A 26586-nucleotide genomic window follows, 5' to 3' on the forward strand; every position below is an offset into this window, starting at 1 on the left:
AGGGAAAACTGGACAACACAGGTAATGAACAACAGGTAAAAATCCAAAACTCTTTGCTGATCATCGCTGCTCAAGTTCTCCACCTATTGTAATTCCAAGCTCTCTCACATTGTTCAAAAGAAAACTGATTGAGAAGCCAAAGACTGTCAGATACAAACCTACTTCAAGAACTTTTTGCATGCAGTCCTACACAAGAAGTGCTGGTCCTTGCCTTCCTCTGAATCTTAAAAAAGACTTACAGAAGACTGATTAGAGGAGTAATTTATAGAGATGGCAATTAAGTAGTATAAGATTTTCCTTGACCTGACACCAGTACAAGGAGCTGTGTCAGATGTTTATCAAACCTGGAGCAGCTTGCAAAGTGTGCCTGGAAATAGACCAGTTATTATTTCCTCCACTGTAAAAACCAGTAGAATCAAATGACTATCAGCAAATCAGCCCAAAACAAATAAGAGGTGGCAATTCTTCACAGTGTGTGTGAAGCATCATTCCCTTTGAGCATAACAGATTCAGAAGGTAACTGAACAACAAAGAGTTTAACTGGTGCCTGTTAAACATAAAAAAAAAAACTCCTGTCAAAATATTTAAATAACACTTTGCTGCACTGCTCAATTTACTCATCTTTAGTAACTTATTTTGACCACAGCTGGAGAAAGATGCTGCAATATGTGGATACTTACTCTGATTCAGTTCAGCTGTTCTTATGAGCAACTACCAGCTGGCTTGTAATCAGGCCTGTTTCAGTTTAGAAAAGCTTGATTTTGCAATCAGCTTTTTTTTTTTTTTTTTTTTTCCTTAAGAATTTCAGGGGGAAAATGGAGATTTGCAGCTGTTTGCACTAGTGGTTCTGTACCATGCACTTTAACAAGTTAAAATGCAAGAGCAACGTGGCCTATTTAGGGGTTTTAAGAGCTACCTCACAGCTCAAATAAACAAGGTCCTGCCAGAATAAGACAGGGCTCTGTACTTTTAAAGAAACCAAGGACAAGGCAGAGGGAGGGATGACAAAGTTACTGACAGTTTGTAGGTGACACACTAGGGGAGTATTAAGTGACTGAAATGAAAATAATTTGTCCCAAGGTAACTGTTCTGTGCCCCAGTTAAGCAAAAGACTCCAAATTTCTAGCTGTATCTTCAACACAGTGAATTCAGATTAAAATCCAGAGACAGGATTTTCTTTTCCCATTTTGAATACTGGAGTTTCCTGTGCCCCAGTTTTCACAAATGAAAACTGAAACAAGTGCATTCCATAGCATTTGTGCAGTCTTGTGAGCTGAGCAAGGAGAGGTCCTGTTTCCTTTTTCCCTGAGGGAAGCAAACACCAAGTTAGAGAGCATCATTTGAAAAGTGATTCCAGCCAGGCAGGCCTGTGTATTTGTGTTCCAATACCAGAAGAAAAGCTATTTCCTCTCAAAGGAACATCAACTGCAACCTGAAACAAACATGCTGTTACTGTCAGACTATTTGTGCTGTCCTACCTTCAACCAGCAAGATGCCAATTCCAAATAATTCTTGTATTCTCCTCTACTACACAAAAAAAAAATAAATTGCAAAAACAGTATCTTGCCTTCTCTAATGAGATAATTCCTGATTTTCTCTACCTGTTTTCCCTGATAAATCATTTCACCATCATTCTTTGTTACCAAGTAAATGGATCTGTCCTGTGAGAGCCATTTTCTCCTGAATATGAAATAAAGGCCTGCTAATCTGTACCATTTGGAGCAGTGAGTGCAGCTGGAAATGAAACAAATTTTGTGAAAGTACTTCTTTTACCAGTCCCAAGGACATGTTTTTTTCTGTTAGCTGCTCTTAATCTTTGCTGTAGGCTGGAAATCCTCTTCCCAGGGTGTGCTGCAGTATCACACTAGCCCAGCTGCTGCAGCAGAGTGCCCAGAATGTCTAGGAAGAGGCTGACAAGGTGGAGCTGAACTACAAGTTCTTAAATTAAGAACACAAAACAAAACACAACCAACTTTTCATGGGAAGAGCTACAAGACTGTATTTGTCCTTAAAAATGTCTTTGATCAGAAACCCAGAGATCTGTCAAATCACAACACAAAAACAAATGCTGTGAACAGTTTCAGCAGGAAGAGCTCAGCTGGCAGCAGTGCTGAGCTCCGGATACTGAACTCTTTGATCTTTCCACTTCACCTTTTAGGAGATGAAAGGAAATCTCTGCTCTTGTAGGCAGAGTGTGTGGCACAAGAGATTCTATTTTACTGTAACAATTCCTAGATCAACCTAGACTAAAAGAATACTGCCTCTTCCTCCATCTCAGCCTTTATTATATGCTTGGAGACTCAATCCAAAACCATTAATCCAAACCCAAAACCATTAAGGGTGACAGGGTTTCCTGTCACTCCCTTCCCAAGCTGACCAACAGCCTGCTTTCTGTTCAAGCTTGTGCATCATTACCCCTGCACTCAGGTGCTTCTCTGTTTTCCCTCTTTTCCCACTCTGGCACTTCAAGATCCAAGCCCTCTGCCGGCTGAGTGCTGCACTGTGTCCCAGAACGACCCTTTCCAAATTCCTTCCCACTAAGTCATGCAGCGAAGTACAGAGAGAGCCTGTTACAATGCCACTCCACCCCGAGTGCTCTCCCTTCTGCTCTGGAGCAGTCTGTCTCCAGTAAAATTCCTACTTCCAGAATGGAAAATTTCATTTCAAACTTTCATAAAGCTGCAGTGAAATGAAAACAGAGGAAGCTAACAGAACCTGATGTACTATTTTGGAAACCCTGACCCTCAGTGTAACTTCTTGCCAGACCACACTTGTCACAAAAATGTTATTTGCAAGCAAGTCAACATTGCCCCAAACAGTTTTCTGTCACAGCTCAGACTCAGCAAAGAACATCACCTTTTCTGGCTTCTTTAGAATGCCTTAGGGCTTTTGTTGATCACATTAGAGAGTCTCAAAAACACTCACAGAGCTGAAGCTTTCTGTATGTGCTTTTAAGTCCAGAATTTAAAGTGATTTATAATCAATTTATGTTAGAAGAACCAGCATTAGAGGAGCATATTGCTTCAAGTCAGACACTGACTTGTCTGATTCTTTCCTCCTCAAATTTTAAGTTAACTCAATCTTGTCTGTTCAGCCTATTGTAAATTATTGTGGCCAAAAACATGTTGCATGCTAATTGTGGTCTTAGCATTACTGGAAAGATTTTTAAAAATACTTTTAAAACTTTTATTTCTAATAAATACTTACCAGTACATTGAGAAAGCAGATTTTTTTTTTTTTGTAATTTTAAATCAGTATGAGTCCTTAGTCAGACTCCTTTTGCTCAGAACCAGGAAACAAACAACCTATTTCACAAATACTTTGATATCAAATTGCCTTGATGTTACATTTTAACCTGGCCAAGTTCACTTTAAGGTTTGCTGCACATTTATGGAATCACAATCCTACATTTATGCATTAACAACCCTGGTGTCTCCCTTGCTCCATCTGTTCAGAGAGAGCCCCCTTTCTGCCAGGCCTACACAACCTCCTCAGAGGGACCACTCACATCCCAGATCTACCCAGACACCTGGAAAACTCCCACAGGAATATGCAAGAAAGCCACCCAACATTAGCCACTGCTTTTACCAGTGCCCAAATGCATTTTGTGAACAGTCTTGAGCAGCTCTCAGGTGGGAACAGCCTTAAAGCCACTATGCGCAAGTATTGTGAAAAGCACAAAGGGACAAACACACCTCACAAACCAGAGGTTCAGTATCAGCCTGGTTTTCTGTGCTCCCTGAACAAAGCCTTACATTTCTGATCTGCTAGCTCAATGACACAGGATTTTATTGGAAACCCATTTTTACTGGTATCTTGTACAACCAGAGAATTCCTGCCTGCACCATGTGCTCTCTACTAGAGAGGGCAAGTTTTCTACTGCTTATTAAAGCAATGCTGTGTAGGCTTCAAGTTTTCTACTAGCAGAAGTATACTATCACCTCAATAAGATAAAAACTGACTTAAACAGGACTGTATTGCTTGTCAGAACCAAACCAGTTCTATTTAAAGAGAGGCACAAACAGACTCACTGGCCACAAGTTCAACCATGAGAACAGCAGGCAGCTCCCAGGGCACATGTTCAGAAGTCAACATCAACAGATGATTTTGTGGGGGATGGTAATTTTCTTGCTTCTGTGTAATCTCTAGAGACAGCTGATATTATACAGCTGCTCCAGCATTATCACCATTAGAGCATGACTGAAATAACCATCTCATTACACACAGTAATGAAACTGTATTTTATTATAAGCAAAACAGCTTTTATATCACCAAGAAATCAGGATCTATACACTTCTCAAAGAGCTACCCATGTAGAAATCACTTAGAAATCAACTTATACTTCCAATGAGAGGGAAAATAAAAAGGTATGGAGTGTTACAAAGAAACAAAACCAACCCCAAAAGCAACCAGAAAAAAAAAGCAAACCTCATTATGCAATATTTGCCAATGTCCTGGTCCTTCCAGACAACAATAGTCACTAGCTCCAAATCAGAGTATTCCAAAATAAAAGTGACTCCTTGCTTAAACTTGCTCAATGCTTTCTGCTTACCAATTCCAGACTTGCTGTTTGGCAAAGAAAATCTACTAGTCCACACAGTGTGCTCTTCAGAACCATTTCAGCATTTCCTTCTTCCAAAAAAGAAAACAGCACAAAGTCACAGAGTACATATACTGCATCTTTGTGGGGGAAAAAAGAAGGGGAAAAATGGGGGTGTGGAGGGGTGTCTGATGCAGTGAAAAAGCTACACAGACAACTCAAAGGCAACAGCAGAAGCATATCTGGGAAGCCTGGAGAAAGGCAGGGAACCATCTTCAGTATTCTATATTGAAAGGGTAGCCCTTGTGAGTTTTGCACCTGGAGGAAATCAAAAAGCAAAGATTATCTCACATACCAAAGGCATTGTATGCATCTGTAACCACTTCAAAGAACCACCAAGAAAAAAGATTTAACTGTGTAAAAGCAAAGTCTGTTTTTCTTTTCCTTAGTGACATGCTGCATTTCCAAACATAAGGATTTTGAGTGCCTTCTGTTGTTTGGGTGATGGGACCTAGAGGTGCATTGTAAGCAACTAAATCAAGGTTTTGCTATTTACTGACAGGAAGACTCTTTTTTGCAGCCTTCCAAAAAGGATTTCATATCAGGAGCTACATTTCCAAGTAGCAAATCCTCACGTTATAGTTGGAATGTTCATCTACCTTCCCAACAACTCCTGAAGAACACACAGATTTTGCAATGTACTTCAGACAAAACACCACAAACAAAGCTAATCACGATTTAAAGTCTGCATGATGCTCATTCCTCCAACATAGACAAAAAAATTACAAATAAGAAGCCTCCTGTTGCAATTCCAGCTACAAAGAGTTTCTGGGCAACTGAACTCAAAATGAAGTTTGCTCAATGCTCATCATGTTCTAGTTCATAAAATGAACATTTAAAAAAATCTTACCATGGAAAGTTATTTAGAAGATGACCCCTTTGAAAATTGAGTTTGCATATCCTGAACTTCAGTCAAGACTACCATCTGTAGCTTCATTTACTGAACTATGTGATAACTTAATAATTTAAAGAAAAGGAAGTGCTACTCACACAAACATTTCGCAGGCTCTCCAGTTTCTATTAAAGCTGAGAATAGTTGCCATCTCCTCTTTAGTCAATTCAAAGTCAAACACCTAACAGGAGAAAAAGCCAGAAATCACCCTTTTGAACAAATCAGTGCTTGTAATTAAAACAAAATTAGGAAAAAAAAAATCACAAAATTAAAGAACAAGTCCACAGTGTAGGTGCTTGTTGGAAGTGACTGCTTCACAAGGGAAAGGAAAAAGACAAAGAATCCCTGGATTTCTGAGCCTCCTCTAGCTGGAGTGGGAGAGGGAGGTGAGCAAGGAGAGGCAGGAATTATAGAATCTCAAGTTACAGTTACACATGCCAGCCGATTTAGGAAGTTTGGGGAGCACTGTGTAGCAGAATGCCTTCACTTCCCAATTGTGAAGAATGCATCTTTCTGTACTAAGCCATAGTAGCTGCAAGACCTCCATATCCCACCTAAAGCCACTGAGAGTTTGGAAGCAAAATCCTAACACTGGGTCCAGTCCAGGACCACTGAATCCAGAGCAGCAACACACTTTATGGACACCAGGACTATTTCCTTTAAAGTGCTTGTTCTACAGAAGTCTTTTGGTGTGCTACTGCGCTCAGGCCCCGAATAAGCTGTCAAATGACTCATTCACATGACACAAAACAGGAAGAATCACAATATAACTGCTCAGATGATCAGGATAGAGTGTTTCCCAAAGCTTTGGTCACTCCTGCTCTCCCACTGTAATCTTAAATTCAGCCCTCAGGAGACTGTAGGTAAACACATGGAGGAAAAGCCCAGTCCTCCTGTCAGAAGAGCAGCTGGGAAGGTGAGAAAGGCTCACTGCTGGCTGTGCAGGGAGAAGCCAAGGCATCCCTGGACATGCCATGCACTCAGCTCACTGCACTGACTCACCTGGAAGTTCTCCACAATGCGCTGTGGTGTGACAGATTTGGGAATCACAACCACGTTTCTCTGGATGTGGAACCGGATGAGAACCTGCAAGAGACACAGCACTGCATCAGAGAGGGGATGGCTCCTGCTCCATGCAAGCAGAGCCTGCTCAGCAGTTACTTACTGTCAATGGTACACTTCAGCAGAATTTACTCACTCTGTGGAGCTGCTTTTCAAATTTTACCTAAATTCTAAACAGCACTTCCTGAAGTGCATGTAGAGGAGTGGTGGAATCCCACAAGGCTTCCTTTCTCCTCTCCCCTGCAATTTAGTGACACCCAATTCCTTTCCTTCTCACCCAGATTTTGAGTAGGCTATTCAAATGTTCCCTTCTTTGCAACACCACTTGAGATAAGACAAATACAGCAGCATCTGAAGATGGGTCAAGAAAATGTTTCTTGTGATGATCAGAGCACCCTTGCCAGCATGCATGGAAGGCCATACAAGGAATAAACCTGCTACCTAGCACCACAGGTGACAAGATGAAGAGCCAGCCTGACCTCTACATTGTCATTAGCTGTCCTTCATGCTGTGCTACAGGAGGGGGTACTCTGGCACCTACCCACCTGTGCTGGGGTTTTGTTGTGCCTGGCTGCAATCTCCTTGATCTTGGGGTCATCCAGCAGGGAAGGATCCTCGGGCTTAGCCCTACACAGAGAGAACAAATCAGTGGCAAGAAACCTCCAGAGGTCCAACCTAGTAAAGATCTGTATCTGGATGGAAAATTAATGCTGCACAAGTAGTCTCAGTGCTTCCAGAATAATCCACACCAGCTCCCTGGCAAAGCAGCCTTACCATGGTCTGTCAGGTGAGCCAAGGGGGCTGTATGCTGTCACAGCAATCCCTTTGGATTCACAGTACTTGATCAGCTTCTCCTGGGTAAGGTATGGGTGACACTCCACCTGCCAACATCAAGAGTATAGAGACTGACAGTGACTTAACTGCTTTAACAAGTTCCAGGGATTAGTTAATCAAAGGCTGACTTTTGTGCTAACTCAATAGTCTCTAAGCAATATTTTCTCTATGCCCCACCCCCTTACTACTATTTATAGCAGCTCTCCTTGCAGTGAAGGGTCCAAGGACTGTGACAAAACTTAAAACTTTGATCCAGATCATCTCCAGCATATGGGTGACCAGCTGCACAATTGCTTCAATGGGACAGTAAAATGCACACCCATGAGAGCTGTAAAACCACAGCAACAGGATTGCAGACCAAAGATCTTTTTTCACCCCTAATTAAACATGCCATCATATTTTTTTACAGCTACCATATTAACTTCAAGGTCAGCATTGTTTCATTAGTATTTCTTTGCTCTGTGTCAATACTCACACTAAACACCTCTAGCCTGAAGATGGATCAGGAACTGTTCACGTGTTAGGAGGCAGTGAATGAGCGTGAATATTTGATACTTTGCACAGAGGGACTTTCAGGCTAGCTGCACACCAGGGAGCACTACTTCTCTTTCAGCAGGCAACAGCAAGAACCCTTTGGACTGTGCTGCCATTTGAGCCTCCTGCAGCTGCACTCTGAGGGCAGTTCCTGGAAACTTGTGCTGCTGGCAGGTGGAACAAGGCAGTGCAAAACACGGAATCAGTTTACAGCCTGGAGCTCTTTATTTGTGGTTCTAGCTGCCTGCTGTTATCAGAGGCCTGCATGCCTTTTCCCCTCCGAGACATGTTGGAATATTAAACAGAACAGAGAGCTCCATTTTTAGGACACATTATACATATTTATTTTGCTTCAGCAGTTGCAGAAAGACAGCTATTTAAGAGTAACAGAGCATTCAGTATTCCCAACTATTCAGTAAGTAGAATTTATGCAACATACACAAGGCACAGTCATCCTCACCTCTCCACTGGCACTCAAGTTGAAAAATGAAATTAAGTACTAGCATTATTGTTATGTAATTACTACCTTGCCAAATTAATCTCTCACTACAACTGAAACAAACACAACCTGGCTGCAGTCAAATGAAGAATGGGAATGAAAAGAAAGACTGTGGATTCCATGTGAAATATCTGCACAAAGAAAGTGTTTTCAGGAAGCACTCTCACTATTAGCCCAACTGGCAAGTGTTAACATCAGCAAGCTTTCAGGCTTGCAAGTATTTCTTCAGAAGCAGTAGTTCATGAAGGACAGAGACCAAAGACCCAACACTTTGTGCTAAACCTGATTATAGTCAATAATAATTTAGAGCCTGAAGGCATTGACAAGTATGAGAGGTCCAAGATCAGTAACCCTTATGCCAGAGATAAGGTAATTAATATGATAACAATGATATAAATGATATTATATAAATAATAATAATGTAATTGTCATGTAGTGATTGTGGCAATGAGGAGTGGCAGATGTTGAAAGGTTACCATAAAACTTAATGTAAGTTTTCTGAAAATGCTTTGGGGTAGATAATACTCAAGTTACCACAATAAATGACCCAGTTTTACTAATCCAGTATCAGTAATTGACTAGAGTCTTTCAAATGCCATGAGAGTCAAGGTCAAGTCTAGGCAGACCCCACTGGGGTCTGTCCTGGTACTTGTCCTCTTCAGCAACCTGTGCCAGTCTATAATCATGTCCATCTTGAAGATGATGTCAAACTGGGGAACAACCAGCCAACACACTCAAGGGCAGGACTGCCACTGCAGCAGGACCCACTCAGGCAGAAACAAGAGGCAAACAGAAACCTGAAGGAATTCAAGAAGGCTGCCACACAAAGCCATGCACCTGGGAAGGAAAAGCCCCTGGCAATAGCACAGGCTGGAGCCTGACTGCCTGTAAAGCAGCCATGCTAGAAAGGACTTGGGGGGGTCATAACAGACTGAGCAGGACATGAGCCAGCAGTGAGCCCTGGCAGCAGGAACACAGACAGTAAATTGTGAGAAGTGGTCATTTGCCTCTACTCATCCTTGCCAGACCACCTTCATAATACTCTGTCCAGTTTTCCCCTTCCCAGCTCCCCTCAGCAGCAGAAATACTGACAGACTGCCATCAGTTCAGCAAAGAAACTCCAGGATGGGTAAGGGCTGGAGACCCTGCCATACTGGGAAAGGCTGAGAGAGCTGGGCTTGTTGTGCTTGGGGAAGGGAAGGCTTCAAGCCTCCTAGAAGTAGTTTTTCAGTACCTAAAAGGGGTCATTCAAGGACAAGCCAAGCTCTTTAGTGGTGCTTGGAGGAAGGCAAGAGATGCAGAGGTTGAGACTGGGTGTAGGAGAACTCCCCCTCCCTGTCATACACTCGGGGTCAGGGAGCAGAGCAAACTGCATAGGGAGGCTGTGCAGTCTCCATCCTCACAGGTTTTCAAGAGGGATAAAGCCCTGGGCAACCTGGTCTGATCCCAGGGCTCATGCTCCTCTGAGCAGATCATCTCCCAAAGTCTCCTGCCACCTGAATTTTCCTAAGATTTCACTCAAGTGCTGTCTATAAAATTTCTACTCTATTGCCCACCACCCTGCACCACCATCTCCTCCTAACCCTCAGTAACTCTTGAGTCCATAAAGCATGTTCCTGATCAATTCCTTCAGAAATCTGCAACAGGAACTGGCTTCTCCACAGAAAAGGTCATCCAATTCTCTCTATATACATACACCAAACTGTACTCTACTACAAGGAAGTTTTTAGAGCTCATCTGAGTTCCCCCTCCTTTCCTCCTACAAGGAGGGATTCTGGAGCTGCTCATTGACAGATTTCCAAGCAGTGGCACAGAGTTCATAAAAAACCAGCACCTTAGCATCACCTGGAGGGTAAGATTGAAGAATATGTGGTCTATGAAGTAGAATATGTCTATTCCAATCTTTCTTTCTATAACCTTATTTCAAAGGAAGATCTACGTAATTTTCTTTAAAAAAACCCCAACAAATGACCACACAAAAAAGAGCACTGCCAAACATTGGCCTCTGCCACTTTTCAGCTCACCTGATTATTTGCAGGTTTGTACTTGAGTCCTGGCTTGTTCAAGATCCTTTCAATCTGCTCATGGTTGAAGTTGGAGATTCCGATGGCTTTTACCATGCCAGCATCCACCAGCTCTTCCATGGCCTGGCAGAAAGAAGCACAAAGTCAGCATCTACTGTATAGAGGAAGGGCTTGAATAGCACATGCTTCCTGACATGCCTTGTTCCCTTCATAAGAATCCTAAATGAAGTGTTTAGATTTTTAGAGTTCAAGCTTGAGGAAAAAAAAAAACCCAGAGCACTGGCATATATGTGCCATGCTTCCCGTACTCAAAGGACTTACTCTTTGTGACTATGGAAATTCACAGGAAGTTAGAAGTGGAAAATGATGAATTGATACAAAACAGCTTGCTATTGCACCAGTGAGTCTTTCCAAGTAATTCCAAATACATGAGATTGCCTTCTGTTCTCAGCAGTCTCTGATGCTCTCATTACCTTCATCAGTCCAAACTTTCTCCTGCTGTGGCTGAACTTACCTCCCATGTGTCTAGAATATCTGTGTTGCTGGAGATAGCAATGCCTTTGTCATCTACAGGGAACAGGTCCTCTCCTGCCTGTCAGTGAGAAAGAAATTGCTTGAAACACATTACTGGGAGGGTGGGTTAACACCAGCTGAAGACCATGACCCTGTAAACACTTATTACACTAATTATCTACATATGTATTAGACATCAATACTCACTATCTGTAGTCTTCAGTCTTTTCTTTTTTGTGTTCTCATGGTACTGTGGTGGTTTTTTGCCTACAGTCAAGCCAGTAAGGACAGATACTTCTGATGGACATTGTGTCCCCTGGCTCATCAAAATCCATGTGGTGAAACTTAAGTCTCCACTTGTAACACAGAAAGTAGAGTTATAACCACTTTACAAAAATACACAGTTGTTACCTGCTCATAGTGAAGTGGTTTAGTGAAATGCATAATAAGGACCCACTTAGGACTTGGAATATGTTCACCTTATACTGGACCAGATTTCCTGACAGGTCTTTCAAGGGGAGTCTCATTGTTTAAGCTGCTGGCACAGGGAAGGTTAGAACACCCTGTATCCCTGCTAGGACTATCTGCCAGGTGTCAACTTCACTCAAAACCAGTTATTTTCTACTCATTCTTTATTTACACCACGGCACATTTTCACTTCTGTCCATGCAAAACTGATTTTAAAAATACAGATGTTACAAAGAACAGTTCATCTTGGTAGCAAGAGGGAGAGACAAAATCTTGATCAAGCTCTCAGAGAAAGCCTAAGCTTGGACATATTAAAACTGAGATACCAGTTCCTTTTCAGGCATACAGTGTTAGGAAGAGTTAGGAACTAAAAAGTTCAACTCCAGAGCCTGTGGAATGCTAAAGCTCCTATAGCAAAGATCTAAATAGAGGAGCTAAAGCTCCTATGGCAAAAAATCCAAACCTGGATTGTATTTAAGGACTCGGTGATTAAAGACAGGAATGAGACATAAGCAATCTCTTATTCTGTGATTCTGTAACATGCAGTGGAAAGAACTTCTGTCAGACAGCAAAGTATAGCCCTCTTCCCACAAAGAGGGAACCATATTGAGCATAACTTTGGATTTGTAGAAGACAACACAAGCAATAATCAAAAGGAAAGAAATATAAGTTCTGTTTCCAGCAGGGAAACCCATTCCTAGGGTTCAAGGTCTGCCTCTTCCATGACCAAAATGGCAGCAGATGCCATGCAAGCAGGGATCTAAGAGACAAAAATCAACAGCCTGGCCCCCATGGCCACAGTGAAGCTGAGCACCAGATCAGTGCTGTTACACAACACACACAGAATGATCTGTGCAACTGAAGCAATCACTGGGCTATAAAGCCATATAGCTCCTCATAACTGCCACTCACTGACAAAGCCAAGGCCACTGCTGCTACTGTACCTTCAAACCAAGAGGCCAGTGGATGAGGTACAGATCCAGGTAATCCAGCTTCAGGGCAGTGAGAGTCTTCTGGCAGGCTCCCTTCACCAGATGCTTCTCATGAAACGTGCACCACAGCTGGAGACAAAAAGCCAAGGCACATTGTGACCTCTTGGGTTAAAGCTCTTGGAACTCTTCTGTACTGTTCAGCAGGGTGCCTGTCCCCTTGGGAAAGTGATGTGAAACCAGGTCATCCCACAGCTCTTCAAGTGGGGCTGTTTTGTGAGCAGCACTGGCCCGTGATACTGGGCAATGTGTGCAGTGGCTGCATCCACGACTGCACGGTGTCCTGGCAGATAGCAGAAGCAGCCTTGTTTCACTTATTAAGACTAAAGCTGAAAGCATCGCCCAAATTTGTGGTATGGACCCTGCATAATTCTCAATGCAGGATGAGGTAAAGCAGGAGTCTCAGGAGTGGCTTAAGTGATGCTCTGAATTGCTCCACTCTGCACAACAGAGTAGGTAAGTAAAGAAGCGAGGGTTTACTTTAAGACAAAAAGGTATCCCCTGGTACATCCTGTACCACCAGACCCCTACCTTACTGACGACAAAGAGGTCCTCTCGTTTCACAACGCCTTCCTTGATTTTCTGCTGGATCCCTTCCCCAACTTCGTTCTCGTTCTGGTACACATAGGCGCAGTCGAGGTGGCGGTACCCGGCATCGATGGCAGCCGTCACCGCAGCCGTCACCTTCCCCGGCTCGGACTGAAAAAAGCGATGGCAAAAAAAACCGCTCACCAACACAGCAGCGAAGGCCGTTCTCACGGCAAGATAAAGCTGAGAAAGCCGCCACATGCAAAGCAAGCCCCAGCTAAAACAAAGCCGAATCCCGGCGGCGGCCGGGCCGGGTGTCGGCGGCGCTGGCAGGGCCCGAGCCGCGCTCGCTCCTTCCTCCCTGCCCCGCTCCCCATCGCCCTCACGCCGCCAGCCCACGGGAGCGCCCCCCGCTACCTTCCACGTGCCCAGCCCCAGGATGGGCATCTTGGCCCCGGTGTTGAGCTGCACGTAGCTCGCCATGGCCGCGCCAGCAGCACCACCGCGGTGCCTGCGGCCGACCGCGCCTTTAATAGCGAGCGGGGCCGGGCCCGCCCCGCCCGGCTCCGGCTCCCGGGGCGGCGCCGAGCCCGGGGCTGCGGAGCAGGCCGCGACTGGGGCTCCGTGCCGGGGGATCGGCCCCCAGGCCCCGGGGTCACCGCGCACCGACACTCCCGCAGCGCCTCGTTCTCGGGGCGGGGGTGGCACAGGGGACGTGGGGCACAGCTGTCCCCGCGGGCCGGGGGCTGAGGCGCGCCGAGCCCCGTGTCCCCTCACAGGGCTGGTGGCCCCGGCTGGTGCCCCTTGCCCGAGTCTTGTGGTGCCCCTTGCCCGAGTCTTGTGTTCCCCTTGCCCGAGTCTTGTGTTCCCCTTGCCCGAGTCTTGTGTTCCCCTTGCCCGAGTCTTGTGGCAAAACCCACGGCGTGCCTGGTTTCTGAGAGCCAGGCAAAGCTGTTCCAAAGCTTCCGCTGCGAGCTGTGGCTTAGGAGTGATTTAGGGTAGAGCGGATCTAAGAAAAGCCCGGCTTTATTTTGAATTTTGGAAGAGGTTTTTTGGAAAGTCTCGGAAGAGGAGCAGTGAGTTTTTAATGAGCGGCATAATGATTGCGCTGTCCCTCTGTCTGTGGGCAGGTGCTGAGGACGTCGCAGAATAAAATGCACGATTGTAATCGCAGGCAGCAGTCTCCCGTCACAAACTGGCTTTGATGCTTTTGCAGACAAGCATTTGCTGTTCTGCTGAAGACGTCACAGCGCAATGGAAAAAGCCAGACTTGCCTGGGAGGCTTGGCTGCTTATTCACATGTGAAGAGTTTCTTCAGGTGCGAGCGTTTGCTCTGGGTGCCTCTCCCTGCTATCTGCAGCTTCATATTTTTTGCTCCATTTAGCTAAGGACGGCAAGGTAATTGGTTTTCCTCTTTAATGTTCCTCCTATTTCGTGTCAGCACCATCAGGCACCCCTGGCAGGATGCGATGTGCTTTCACTGGGATCACAAAACCTTTACACGACTTGGTGCTCATCTCTTGCCGCTTGGGTTGAATTTTCCCTCATGGTTTCAAGTCAGAGAGATGCCTCCATCCTGTCACAAGAGGCTTCAGGCAGAAGTTCTGTATTTTGTTTTTGCTCTTAGCTCTTGCGAGTTGGAGCCTTTCCCCTCAGAGCTGTAAGGCCAGTCAGCTTTCCACTGTTTCCCTCTCCTGAAGGTCTGGTGGGGGCCTTGGGGAAGAAGAAGTACTGCATGTGTCACCCTGTGACAGCCAGCCTGCTATATTTTGTTCCCCCTGTCCTTGATAGCATGGCCATGTCTTCACAGAGAGCGCTGACATTGAGGAACTGCAAGGGGGAGGAGGGTCTTGCTTTCTTTTTATTTCCTTAATCCACGTGCACTGGAACAGGAGGAGTAATCTCACGAGTTTTTAGTGTGTTTTGCTGACTTTGCGTTTAGTAACTGTAATTGCACCACAACTTGTGACTTTGGTGGCCAGCAGTGTTTGGAATCTGAGAACAGGGCCCAAATTAAGGGAAGTGGGTATGTCCTTATGGACAGTTTTTGCCAGAGAGACCCTCTGAGAACATCTGAAGGCAAAGCAGGGAGGTGACAGTATTGCAAGGTGTGATCATATCTACAATGAAGGGGAAGAGCTGCAGGGTCTGCAGCTTCAGAGCTACCCACAGACACAGGCATAGCTTAAACCAGGGTTTGGAGGTGAGGGCATGCAGGTTTCACGCTTGAATCACTGGGAAGCACAGCAGGAATTTCTGCTTTGCTTGGAGGGGAGATTTATCTTGCTCGGTGGGGGGTTCCAGTTCCACCTCTGGATGCCAGGAGGCAGATCTCAGGGGCTTGGCCAGCTCTGACTGTGGAAGACCTTGGCCTCTTTTTCACTCTGAGCTGGGATCAGCCCAGGAGCATATCTTGGTGGATCTCCCGTATTCTCAGAGCTGATGATGCTTTTTGTCCTTTAATCTCATCTGCTGAAATAACAAGCTCCAGGCACAGCCAAGGATGAGGAAGTGATCTTTCCACCCCTCTGTGGTGATTGTTGTGTGGGAAGGGCAGGTTTAGTGCAGCAGGGGAAGCCCGGATGGGGGGAAACCATGAACTGCCCCAGACTGGTCAGGAGTGATTCTGGCAGGCTCTGAAACTGGTGCTGTGCCTGAGGTGACTGAGTTCTGGCAGATGGGAAGCACCTGTGTGTCCCCCACAGTCCCCCTGGCTGCTGAGAAGAAGGACAGCACCTCACTCCAAAGGGGGCTCCTGTGGGCTGGGCCACCCCTGATGAACAGCCCTGGGGACAGCAGACTGCCCACCCAGGAGCTCTAGGACTCAGTAAGCAGGACTGAGTAGTGAAAGGAAGCATCAGGCACCCAGCATCACCCTCTGAGCCAGCCTTGGTTCCAGGGAGGGATTGGGATGGCCTGGAGGCAATCTGTGGTGACAGAGTCAGGGTGGAGAGGAGGACAGGGAGTGGATTGGTGTTTGCCTTAAACAGATGCTGGGGAAAGGGTGAAAAGGGCATTTACTCATTTGTTCTGTGTTCTTTCTTCTCTCCTCAGTTCCCCTGAGTCACAGCCCAGAAGTGGAGCAGTGAGAAGAACTCTGGAAGGAGCAATGATCCTGGCCCTGGGGATACCCAGTGGTGGAAGTGGAGCAGCCAGTGCATGTCCAGGGGGGTACACCCAGTGTGCAATTGCCTGAAGAGAGGAGGCACCTGGGCAGACCCGTGCTGGGTAGGAAGATCACTTGGAAGAGAGAAACAGATGCTTTCTGAAAGCTGATGGCAAAGTGAAAACAAAGCCTCTTCAGGCAGCCCGAGCTGCAAGGTTAGGTAGGCCTGTGGAGGTGGGAGTGCTGCTCCCCAGAATCTGAGGGCTCTCTTGACAGTCCTCTGCTCAGAATGAAACTGCAGAAATATTGATCTGTCCCTGCAGTGGTCATGTCCATGCTTGGGAACTGAAGCAAATGGGATGCAGGTTTTTGCCTTGTAAGAGCAGAGTTCTGGGAAGTTTGGGGTCTCTGCTACTAGCAGGCACTGTCCTTCCCAAGGGAGGAAGGCTTTAGGACCCACCAGTGAAGGACTGTGAGGAGAAATAATCTGATTCTGCTGATCCCACAGGTGACACTCCCCTGCAGTTGCTTGGACTTGCTGAGTTGTGTTTACAGGCAAGGGGGAAGGGACCCTGAAAAAAGTGGTGATCACTGATGCTGTTGCCTGAAAGCTGCAAGGTCTGAGCACAGTTACTGCTGGTATCACTTGATAAGCTGTTGGGACATCAAGGAGTCACACACATGCCTTGTTCTGGATGGTGCATGCCAGAAGATGGGCAGAGTAGTGGCATGACCAAGGATAGTGCTGGGAGTTCAGCTTGGAAAGCATTTTAGAAGTGGTTGGAAAATATGTTGACTGTTGCAGTGTTGATCCTGATAATTTTGTCTGTGGGAGAGGGGGTGGGTTTGGTATATGTGTCTTATGTTTGCACTGGTGAGGTGTTAACTGCACTGGTCTGCAGGGGCAAGGGCTGGAGTTCATAATAAATATGCAGTCTGATGATCATTATGTTAAAGATGGAGTTTGAATAAGGGTAAAACAATTCCTCAATAAAGTGCAGGGTGGAATGTAAAGAACATAAATTGCAGATGGTAACAAGGGATGGCAGTGGAGACCTCTAACACAGATATAAACACCCTGTCCCATGCCAGAATTTAAGCTCACAGTACTGTGACTCAGAAATACTTCTGGAGACAGAGATGCACTTTTAAAGGAGATCCCTGCTGAAAGGACTTAATTCCAAGGGGACTGCAGCTGGTGGATGAGTTATGCTTAAACAAGGAATCCACTGAAGGCTCTATGGGCATGGGTAACCTGGGCTGGAGAAGGTACTCTCTAAAAAGACAGTGCTCCAAACTTCTGCATAGTAAAATTGTACCTTTATTATTCAATAAAAATGTGTATTTGATCTCAGCAGAGCTAAGTCTCACCTCAGCCTGGGGATTACAGGTTTTATGGATTGCTGCCTTTAGGCAGCTGCAAAGCAAACGTTCTTGGATTACATTTTCATTAATTGAAAGGGGAAAATTTGTTAAGAAGTCCTTAAGGTGCTCGTTTTCTTCACCCAAGGTTTTGATCTTTTGCCTTGAAGCCCAGTGTGCAACTTCATGATGTGTGTTTGGCCACCTGCCCAAGCGTTGGGACCGGAAAGGTGACACAGCCCCAAAAGCAAACAGCTCCTGCTGTCACCTGGGGCTGTGGGGCTAAGGGCAGTGGCAGATGGTGGCTGGGCTGAAGGGGAGGTGGATGGAGCCAGAGGGGCGTTTTGTGCCGGGAGAATTTGGCTGACAGGGCCAGAGGGGGTGCTGGCACTTTGGGGGCTGAGCTCCCCCGGGCTGTGTGACATCAGGGACGTCCCTGCACTGCCGGGAGGGGACAGCGCGGGTGGCTGAGGGATGGCTGCCCTCTGCTGCCCGCAGGGAAAGGAGAATGGGCCCTTCCCAGGGAAAAGCCACACACTCAGGAGGAAACCTGGCTGAGAATACTGCCCACCACACACCTGTGTGTTTTTTGCTTATGGAATTGTTTTTTGAATTTTTTTCCCTAAGGGAAAGTTTTTCCTAAGTAGGAAAATCTCCTTTCTCAGTTACTTCCGGAGTGATTAAACTGCCGGCCTTTAGTTCACATTTCTCAGGTTTTTCTCCCATAACTGCCAGCTATCCTCCTCAGCGTGTTGTGTTGAAGCAAGAGAAATTAAAAATGTGAATGTGTAGTTCAAAGTCTCTCCCTTGCTAAATGTGGATTACCCAATCCACATTTTGACAGAAAATGATTACAGCTCCCATTTTATTCTTTTGGAGCAACTTTACTGTTTCTTTCAGAAAGAATAAACAAAAGATGATCACTGAATACATATGCTGTGACTCTGCAGGAGGAGAAATGCAATAAGAAAGTCAGATAATTTGATAGGAAGGGTATCAGACCAAGCTCTGAAGGAGAGCAGGATATGAGCATCTTCAGTATTCTGCATTGAATGGGTAGTCCTTGTGAGTTTTGCCCCTGCAGGGAATAGAAGGCTTCCTTTTAGTCATCATTTTCCTTTCTAGTTTTGCTTAAAGAAGCCACCAAGGTGGGATCTGAAGTCTGTAATTGAAGGATGGGTTCAGTCCAGATTTGTTTTCCCCGATAGTATGTCTTTTTTATACACTTGGAACATCCCAATTACTTCATCATTCAGGCTCTTGGCATTCTAGGCAGTATTTAGATGTAAAACCTCTGAGTATATAGTATTTTTAACTTAGGGTTTGGAGAAGAATGCTGAATGCTACCACTTACATGCTCATTGTATAGACTCTCCAGTTTCTGTTAAAGCTGAAAATAGTTGCCATCTCCTCTTTGGTCAATTTGAAGTCAAACACCTGAAAAGAGAAACAGCTTGAATAAACTCTTTGAATAAACCAGAGGCTGTAAGCAAAATCCACAAAAATAAAGAACAAGTCTGCAAGGGAGGGTAGCTGGTTAGAAGACATGACTGCTTCATGAAAAAGGCATCTCTGTATCACCAGGAATGCACTGGCAGAGGGAATAGAAAAATTCATCCAAAGTTGCAATTGCACATGCCAGCTGTTGCAGGGCACTTGGCAGGCTCTTGCATCTGCCACTTGTGAGAGATGCATCTTTCTGTCCACATCTACAAGATTTCCATATTTCACTTAATCTGTCTAGGCTTTTTGAAATCCCAATGACCAGTTGCAGTCAAAAACCACTGGATTAACAATAGAGCAGCACGGTTTGTTAAACAAACAACTGTTTTGTTAACACTGCTTGCTCTACATAAGCCTTTTGTGGTGCGCTGCTGCACTCAAGTGCCAGTGAAAAGCCATGTGGCAATTCATCTCCAGTCTGCAGAATACAAGACACCACAGAAAGTGGCTGCTAGAATTATCTGAATAATTAAAAAGACTTGGTTCAGTCCTGCTCTCCGACTGTAACCTTAAGTAGAGTGTGTAAACAGACAAAAAGCCTGGTGTTCTTGCCTGAGCAAGGAAGAATGATAAAGGATCTTTTCCCTTGCTGTGCAGGGACAAGCCAAGCCATCCCTGAGGGGCAGCCCCTGCTCACTCCTGATCCCCTCACCTTGAAGTTCTCTGCAATGCGCTGTGGGGTGACAGATTTGGGAATCACAACCACATTTCTCTGGATCTGGAAGCGAAGGAGAACCTGCAAGGACAGACATCTGAATCATTCCTGTTGCTCTGGAGGAAGCAGAGCTGTTCCAACAGCTGTTATCCCTGTTTCCAATCATTCCTGTCCCTGCAGCCCTGTGCAATAATACAGAACCCAGTGCAAAACAACTAAATAACTATTTAGTGCAGTACAACACTGCCTGAAGAGCAGAGAGGGAAGTGGTGGAGCCTCACAGGAAAGGTCTCCTTTCCCATCCAGGTTTGGGCCAGTCAAGCCTTCCTGCTCTTGCAGACTTCTATCAAGATTTCATCCTCTGCAAGAGGACTTGAGATGATGACTGAAACATTCCAGCACTTGAAGACAGGTCAAGAAAATGTTTCATGATGACAGTCAGAGCACACTTAGAGAGTGTTCATTGCAGGCCTCACAGAAAACAGCCCCTGCACTGCTGACGGGGAGCCAAGAGCCAGCCTGTCCTCTCCATTGTCATTAGCTCTCCTTTGTTACACGAAGAGGTACCCACAGTCTGGCATCCACCTACCTGGGCTGTGGATTTGTTGTGTTTGGCTGCAATTTCCTTGATCTTGGGGTCATCCAGCAGGGAAGGATCCTCTGGCTTAGCCCTACACAGTGGAGAGATAACAGCAGAAATCTGTTTTGAGATCAATGGCTAATACACTCAGTGTCTCAGTGCTCCAAGCATTATCCACACCAGCTCCCTCACACTGCAAAGCAGCCTTACCATGGTCTGTCAGGAGAGCCGAGGGGGCTGTATGCTGTCACAGCAATCCCTTTGGACTGGCAGTAGTTCACCAGCTTCTCCTGGGTGAGGTATGGATTGCATTCAATCTGCCAGCAGAAGAGCACAGAGACGGACAGAATCCAGCTGTAACTCACTGCAGGGATTAGCTCCTAATGCTCTTAAAGGCTGCTTTTTGTCCTCATGGGCCACTCTTTGCAAAGTATCATTCACCTGCTTCTACAGTGACATTTCTTGTACCTCTGGGTCTTTGCTCTGGGGAAGGAGCATTTCATAAGGCTCTCTTCTGGGTTCTTTGGCATGTTCTGAGGGCCTTCTCAGATTTCTAAGCAGTAGCTTAGCAAATACTGAAAACCCCAATGCCTCGTATACTCAGCAATAATGTGGAGTGGGATGAGAAGGACATGCTGCATCTGCTCTGTTCTTCCCCCCAGTCTGTTCTAGACATAAAAGCTCCCTTTCTCATGAATTGGTGCCCCTTTCTCATGTGCTATAGGTTAGGAAAAAGATGCGTTTTTTTCCCTTTTGTTTTTGTTATTGTTGTTGTTTTTGTTTCTACATGTAGAGGAAGGACTGGCAGGCTCTGGAGACTGAGGGAATTCAGTACTCTTAGTGAATATGCAAGAAGTTCTGAATTCAGAACTGTAAGAGATGTCTGAGTCTGTCCAAGACCCCTTGATGGGATAACCTTCTGCAGCTCCTGCATACAAAGGGGCAGTGGCTGCTGTATGCACACAAAGACTGATTTTTAAATATATGTGTGTGTATAAAACCCCTTTATTTTTTATTTTACATAAATCAGGGTAGATACCAGGAAGCCACTAGTGTGTCAGTAAATACTGCTTCTATATAGAGGTTAAAATTGACCTCCCTTTCCAACTGGGTGACTGAATTGTGGATTCCTGCATGACAAAAACCGCATGTTGTGTGAACAATTATCATCTATTAACAACAAGGTTGATGCCATTACTAATAACAGAACAAGTATTTTAAGAAGTTCTTGTTGTAATTGGTGTACCACAACTTCATTCCCTCTCAGAACACAGATCTACAGCATCTTTATGTGTACCCAGAAATAATCAGAGGGCATAATTGTGCTGTGTCTGCTTTGTTCTTCCTTTTTGCATCTCCTCAGGCAGCTGTAATTGGATCTTTATAATCCCGCAAAACCTGCAGTCACTTTGCAGCTCACCTGGACATTTGCAGGCTTGTGCTTCAGTCCTGGCTTGTTCAAGATACTTTCAATCTGCTCGTGGTTGAAGTTGGAGACTCCGACGGCTTTTACCAGGCCAGCATCCACCAGCTCCTCCATGGCCTGGCAGAGAGGGAGCACAGTCAGCACCAGTGTACAAATTCCTTCCAGGCCCTGAAGGAATTATTCCTTGTGTGGCTTCATTTCCCTTCATGGGCAAGGAAAGACAACTGTTTGGAGCTGCAAAGATTTTCTCTTGGGGGAGAGTGACCTCTGGTGTATTTGTGTCTTCCAAAGGCTCCTTTCTTGAGATGGCAAAAATTCACTCTCCGTTATTTTCACATGGGAAATAAGGATAATTCAATGATGTGTTCTTGAGCCAGTGTCAGAGGGCTGTAGTGCAGGCTGTGGGTATGATCCCAACCTAATGTATTGAAAAGCTACATTGCATATGGTGCAATAAATACATAAGAACTTTGTGGCTGCTGAAAGCAATGAAAGCATGGAAAAGGCTGACAGCAACACAAAACGTGATTTCCACCATGGATGAACTTACCTCCCATGTATCTAGAAAATCTGTGTTGCTGGGTATAGCCATGCCTTTGTCATCTGCAGGAAACAGCTCCTCTCCTGCCTGTCAGTGAAAAAAAAAAAAGAAAATATTTAAACACTCTTATTATTGGTGAGTTAATACCAAGGCAACTGAAGACCATGATGGCTTTAGCTATTAGTACAGAAAATATTAATATTTGTCTACATTGTTCCTGGCAATTTTGCCAGCAGTTATTCCTAGTAAGAATGATGCAGAATCATTCCTACTAGGAATGTCAAATGTATCTCCTAGACCAAGCAAATGGTGACTCACTAAAACACATACAGATGAACACTTGACTTATTTTTTGTGGAGCAAACAAGCTTCCTGTAGTCCTCTACTATTCCTTTAAGGGAGAACTGGGGTAGTTTTTTTGAAGGATCTGTTAAGGTCCCAGGAACATTTAAGTCAGGTTTAAGCAGAGCCACATCTACTGAAGAAGGTTTTATGTAGACACACGGGTGTCCTGTGAGGGGAGCCTCAGCTTAAGTTGGTGGCAAATCAGAACACTCAAGATGTACAAACTCAGAACACCCAAGATGTACAAACCCCACATCTCCACATCCAGTGTGCAGCTGTCAGAGTATTATGCCATAACACTTTTACTCAAGCTCTTTGTTCACACAAAACTAACCATGACAGCTTTGCAAGTGTGACAAACAGTTGACAAGCTCAAGAGCAACAGATAGGATGGAGGTCTTAACTTGTCTGCAGCAGAAAGAAAAAGCCAAGACCAGACACAGACTGAGACATCAGATCCTTTGAAGTACATGAAGGATGAGATGTATTTCATGTACTTCTGACATGGATGTCAGAAAGTCTCACCTTTTGAAATCCAGCGTCTGTGGAACAACTTTAAGGCTCCTAGAGCAAAGGTCAGCTCAATCTGTATTAAGGATTCAGTAATTAAAGAAAGAAATGGAAGACAGAAACATTCTCTTGTTCTGTGATTCTGTAACACACAGAGGAAAGAATTTCTGCCAGGCAGCAAAGTACATCCTTCCTTCCCTCAAAGGAGGAAAGGATGATTTAGACCAAAGAAAAGCAGCATGAGTCAGCCTTGCAGCCAGGAGCCTGACCTTGCTGCTGCCTCTCTGTTATCAGGAGGGCAGAGGCCGCTGTGCAGGCAGCGCTCAGGGGCACAGACCAGGGCACAGCAGAGCAGGGTGGGCAGCACCAGGGCAGTGCTGGCACAGCAGGCACGGGCTCTTTCTGCAGCAGCAGTGGTGCTGCGAGTGCTCCTGGCTCTGCTGAGGAGCTCTCCCAGGAGAGAAAACCAAGGGCCCTGCTGCTACTGTACCTTGAACCCCAGAGGCCAGTGCATGAGGTACAGGTCCAGGTAATCCAATTTCAGGTCAGCAAGAGTCTTCTGGCAGGCTCCCTTCACCAGATGCTTCTCATGAAAAGTGGACCACAGCTAGAGAAAAAAACAAGGTAGATTGTGACCTCCTGGCTTAAAGCTCTTTCTTGAAGAAAGGAAAAAAGCTAGCTCACTTTCTAGGACCATTTCTGCCTAACATGTATTTTGCACAGTCCCATGAAAATGGAGAATGTGGAACACATCTTAAATAATGCTCTACAAAATACAGTGACAAAAAGGAGATTCTACCAAGAATTTCCTGAACTGTTCTCCTAATTATTCCATGCTATAGCACAAAGCCTTTCCCTACTACTCTGAATTTCCCTCTATGCATATGCAAAGCTTTCCCCTGGATCCTAGGTCACCTTACCTTGCTGACAACGAAGAGATCTTCTCTTTTTACAATGCCTTCCTTGATTTTCTGCTGGATCCCTTCCCCAATCTCACTCTCATTCTGGTACACGTAGGCACAGTCAAAGTGGCAGTACCCGGCATCGATGGCAGCCGTCACTGCAGCTTTCACCTGCCCAGCTCCAGACTGGAAAAAGAAGGTTAAGAAGATCCCAAATCAAAGCATACAGGCCATTTCTTAGTTATCTAGGCACTAAAGAAACACATACAATGGGGGTTTCAGTAGAGTTTTTCCATGCCGTGTTCTTAAAGCACTCATCATCTCAGAAATGCAGGCTGCTGGGTTTGAAGCCAGCCTCCAGCCATTTATTCTGAGTCCAGTCCCGGGCAGGCTGAGCCAACAGCCAGGTAGTGCAGAGCCCTCAACACTGCCTGGGATGGACCAGGGGAAACCAAGTTTTGTGCCAGGGAGCTCTGCAGTTCCCTTTGCTCAATGCTCCTCGCTTCCCAGTGCTGTGTCTAAGAAAAGAAACAGTCTAATGGACCAGCTGGGAGAATTTTAGTTCTGTGGGGAGGGCAGTGGTCTACACCTTAGTCATCCACATCACTTTGGAGTGTTGCACTGTGCTCTAGCTCATCTTATCCTGGGGCACATCCCACCTGTAACTGGAACTTTATGTCAGCTGCTTCATTCAGAGACAGAGGAGCTGTGCGATTCTGTGTGTTCTGTACCCTGCAAGGGCGTGTAAGAGCCGTGCACAAGGAAATGTTGGCATATCTTGTTCACACAAACCCAGCAGTGTTTGTTTCTAGGCATTGTATAGATCAGTGGTTTTGTAGTTTTCGTAACCACAGTGCAAACCTCTGTGTCAGAACTTGCTCAAAACGCATGAATGCTCTTCTAAAGCCATACCTTGTTATCGGATGATTCCCGGGGACCCCGCCCAGATTACACAGCACGGAAAGCAGCAGGGAAGGGCTCCAGTGCAGTGGCACGGGAAGGGGCTGGGAGAGGGGCCTGGACGGGCTAGCAGGGATGGATGGATGGATGGATGGATGGATGGATGGATGGATGGATGGATGGATGGATGGATGGATGGATGGATGGGATCCGCGCATCCCTGGCGGCTGCGGGAGGGACGGAGCCTCTCCCAGGCTGGGGACACCCAAGGGTCACCTCTCCCCCGCGGCAGGAGGGGGACGGAGGGCACGGCGGGGACCGCGGCTTCAAAAGCAGCGCCGGAGCTGTGCCTGCGGAGACCTCCGGAGGGATCGGGCATCCCCAGCAGCATCCCGGGCGGGATGGCGGGGATGGCACCGGGGACGTGTCACCGAGCCGAGCTGTCCCCGCTCCCTGCCCACCCCTCCGGAGGAGCTGGCACCGGGCGCGGACCCCGCCCCAGCGAGAGATCCCTGTCCCCGTTACCTTCCATGTGCCCAGCCCCACGAGGGGCATCCCGGCCCCGGTGTAGAGCTGCACGCAGGCGGCCATGGCTCCAGCCGGGAATGCTGCCCGGTAGTGCCGCCCGCAGAGCCCTTTAAGGGTGGCAGAACCGTGCCCGCCCCGGCCCGGCCCCGCCCGCCCGGGACACACCGGGCTGGGCCGTGCCGGGCCGGGCCAGCGCTGCTGCTCCCGCAGCTGCAGGGCGGGCTCTGGGCTCCCTCCGAAGGTGGGATGGTGTTTGTCACAACAGAAAAGTGATCTCCGTTGTAGTTATTTTAAAGAAGAATAGTATTTTTAAAATGTTTTTTGAAAGCTGCTGGAGAATAATAGATGCGGTGTTGAAACTTTGCTGCATGCTCGTGCTTGGAGAATCATTCAGTTGGCAATATAATAGTGTATTTTTCTCTGTGTCCTCTGTCTTTTAGAAAGGATTTTGGGCAGAAAGTTTCCATTTGCTGTAATGTGTCCGAGGTCCATTATCCTGTCTCCCATAAATGAAATACTCAAGCCAAAAGTACAAGTTTTTTTTCACACCTCATTTGAGAACAAAAGCTTCTTTCTTTTTAATCACACACAAAGGCCAAGTTCTTTTTGCATCTGTCATGGAGAACAGAAAGGGAACACCAGACAATGTGACAGTGCTAAACTGGATTCACCAAGTGCATCAATGAAGGAAAAGCCTGGCAGAGAGAATGTGACATATGCACTGAAGGAGTCTTGGTACATATGAGCTGTGGGTGATAAAGAGACAGGAGAATGATACCTGGAAATATTAACGATTTATAATAGTGTGTGCCCCTCATAAAATACTCCAGTGAGTCAGGGTGGACATTCAGCACTCAACCCTGACCTGTGGCAGGCTCTGGGCAGTGGCTCAGCACTAACACATGCTCTTACACCTCGTGTCCTCATCATTTTGGATATCTGCATGGGTGTAGTCATGTTTCCCCACAGTCTGTTTTATTGAGGGCTTGTAAAGCTAGATCGATGTCAGCACAGCCTGGCAGCCAGAGCAGTGCACACTTTCACCACAGAGCTTTCCAGAACTTCCAGTTATTGTTCTCCTGGCACTTTCACACCATATGTACCAAGACTCCTCCCACAATTCTTGTCTGCACCAAGTGGTCAGTCATGGCTCATTATATCCAGTTATTTTAACTCCTAATCATGGCAAGTTCTTGATACTGCTGTGACATTCAGTGTCTCAGCCTGTCATCTGCCAAGCACCTTTCATCCATCCTCACACCTACAACCCAGTCATGTACAGTGC

The 26586-nt window shown here is 46.0% G+C and overlaps 2 protein-coding genes and 1 long non-coding RNA gene across 4 annotated transcripts; 1 reads left to right on the top strand and 2 right to left on the bottom strand.

Moving 5' to 3' along the window:
• Positions 1-4227: 4227 nt before the first annotated feature.
• LOC135301093 (aldo-keto reductase family 1 member B1-like) lies at positions 4228-13515 on the bottom strand. Its single transcript, XM_064421327.1, has 10 exons — positions 13361-13515; positions 12947-13114; positions 12371-12487; positions 10960-11037; positions 10446-10568; positions 7329-7435; positions 7100-7181; positions 6495-6578; positions 5591-5673; positions 4228-4858 (listed from the first exon to the last, which is right to left on the bottom strand). The coding sequence occupies exons 1-10, from the start codon at positions 13424-13426 to the stop codon at positions 4816-4818; spliced, it is 951 nt and encodes a 316-aa protein (XP_064277397.1). The 5' UTR covers positions 13427-13515; the 3' UTR covers positions 4228-4815.
• Positions 13516-13643: 128 nt separating this feature from the next.
• Positions 13644-17408, top strand: LOC135301098 (uncharacterized). The gene is made up of 2 exons (XR_010362824.1): positions 13644-14341; positions 15998-17408. It is a non-coding gene; the product is annotated as an uncharacterized LOC135301098 (long non-coding RNA).
• Positions 17409-17541: 133 nt separating this feature from the next.
• On the bottom strand, positions 17542-25439 carry LOC135301095 (aldo-keto reductase family 1 member B1-like). 2 transcript variants are annotated; one of them, XM_064421329.1, is made up of 10 exons: positions 25299-25439; positions 23892-24059; positions 23462-23578; positions 22126-22203; positions 21570-21692; positions 20360-20466; positions 20159-20240; positions 19567-19650; positions 18766-18848; positions 17542-18489 (listed from the first exon to the last, which is right to left on the bottom strand). In XM_064421329.1, the coding sequence occupies exons 1-10, from the start codon at positions 25362-25364 to the stop codon at positions 18447-18449; spliced, it is 951 nt and encodes a 316-aa protein (XP_064277399.1). In that variant the 5' UTR covers positions 25365-25439; the 3' UTR covers positions 17542-18446. The 2 variants fall into 2 exon arrangements, with proteins under 2 accessions (XP_064277399.1, XP_064277400.1); XM_064421330.1 differs by lacking the exons at positions 23462-23578; positions 23892-24059; positions 25299-25439 and adding an exon at positions 22987-23223.
• Between the last annotated feature and the right edge of the window lie 1147 nt (positions 25440-26586).

Source organism: Passer domesticus, chromosome 5, assembly GCF_036417665.1.
Source record: "Passer domesticus isolate bPasDom1 chromosome 5, bPasDom1.hap1, whole genome shotgun sequence".
In the NCBI taxonomy this organism is placed as follows: domain Eukaryota; kingdom Metazoa; phylum Chordata; class Aves; order Passeriformes; family Passeridae; genus Passer; species Passer domesticus.

What these genes read in the sequence shown, in the direction of transcription:
- LOC135301095 (XM_064421329.1), bottom strand. Translation starts at nt 25,364, where the DNA reads ATGGCCGCCTGCGTGCAGCTCTACACCGGGGCCGGGATGCCCCTCGTG. An exon ending in ATTTTCTAGATACATGGGAG is followed by an intron (nt 21,693 to 22,125) that starts GTAAGTTCATCC and finishes CCTCTCTGCCAG; the next exon opens with GCCATGGAGGAGCTGGTGGA. An exon ending in ACAAGCCTGCAAATGTCCAG is followed by an intron (nt 20,467 to 21,569) that starts GTGAGCTGCAAA and finishes TTCTGCTGGCAG; the next exon opens with ATTGAATGCAATCCATACCT.
- LOC135301093 (XM_064421327.1), bottom strand. Translation starts at nt 13,426, where the DNA reads ATGGCGAGCTACGTGCAGCTCAACACCGGGGCCAAGATGCCCATCCTG. An exon ending in ACTGGCCTCTTGGTTTGAAG is followed by an intron (nt 11,038 to 12,370) that starts GTACAGTAGCAG and finishes TCTCACTGACAG; the next exon opens with GCAGGAGAGGACCTGTTCCC. An exon ending in ACAAACCTGCAAATAATCAG is followed by an intron (nt 7,436 to 10,445) that starts GTGAGCTGAAAA and finishes TGATGTTGGCAG; the next exon opens with GTGGAGTGTCACCCATACCT.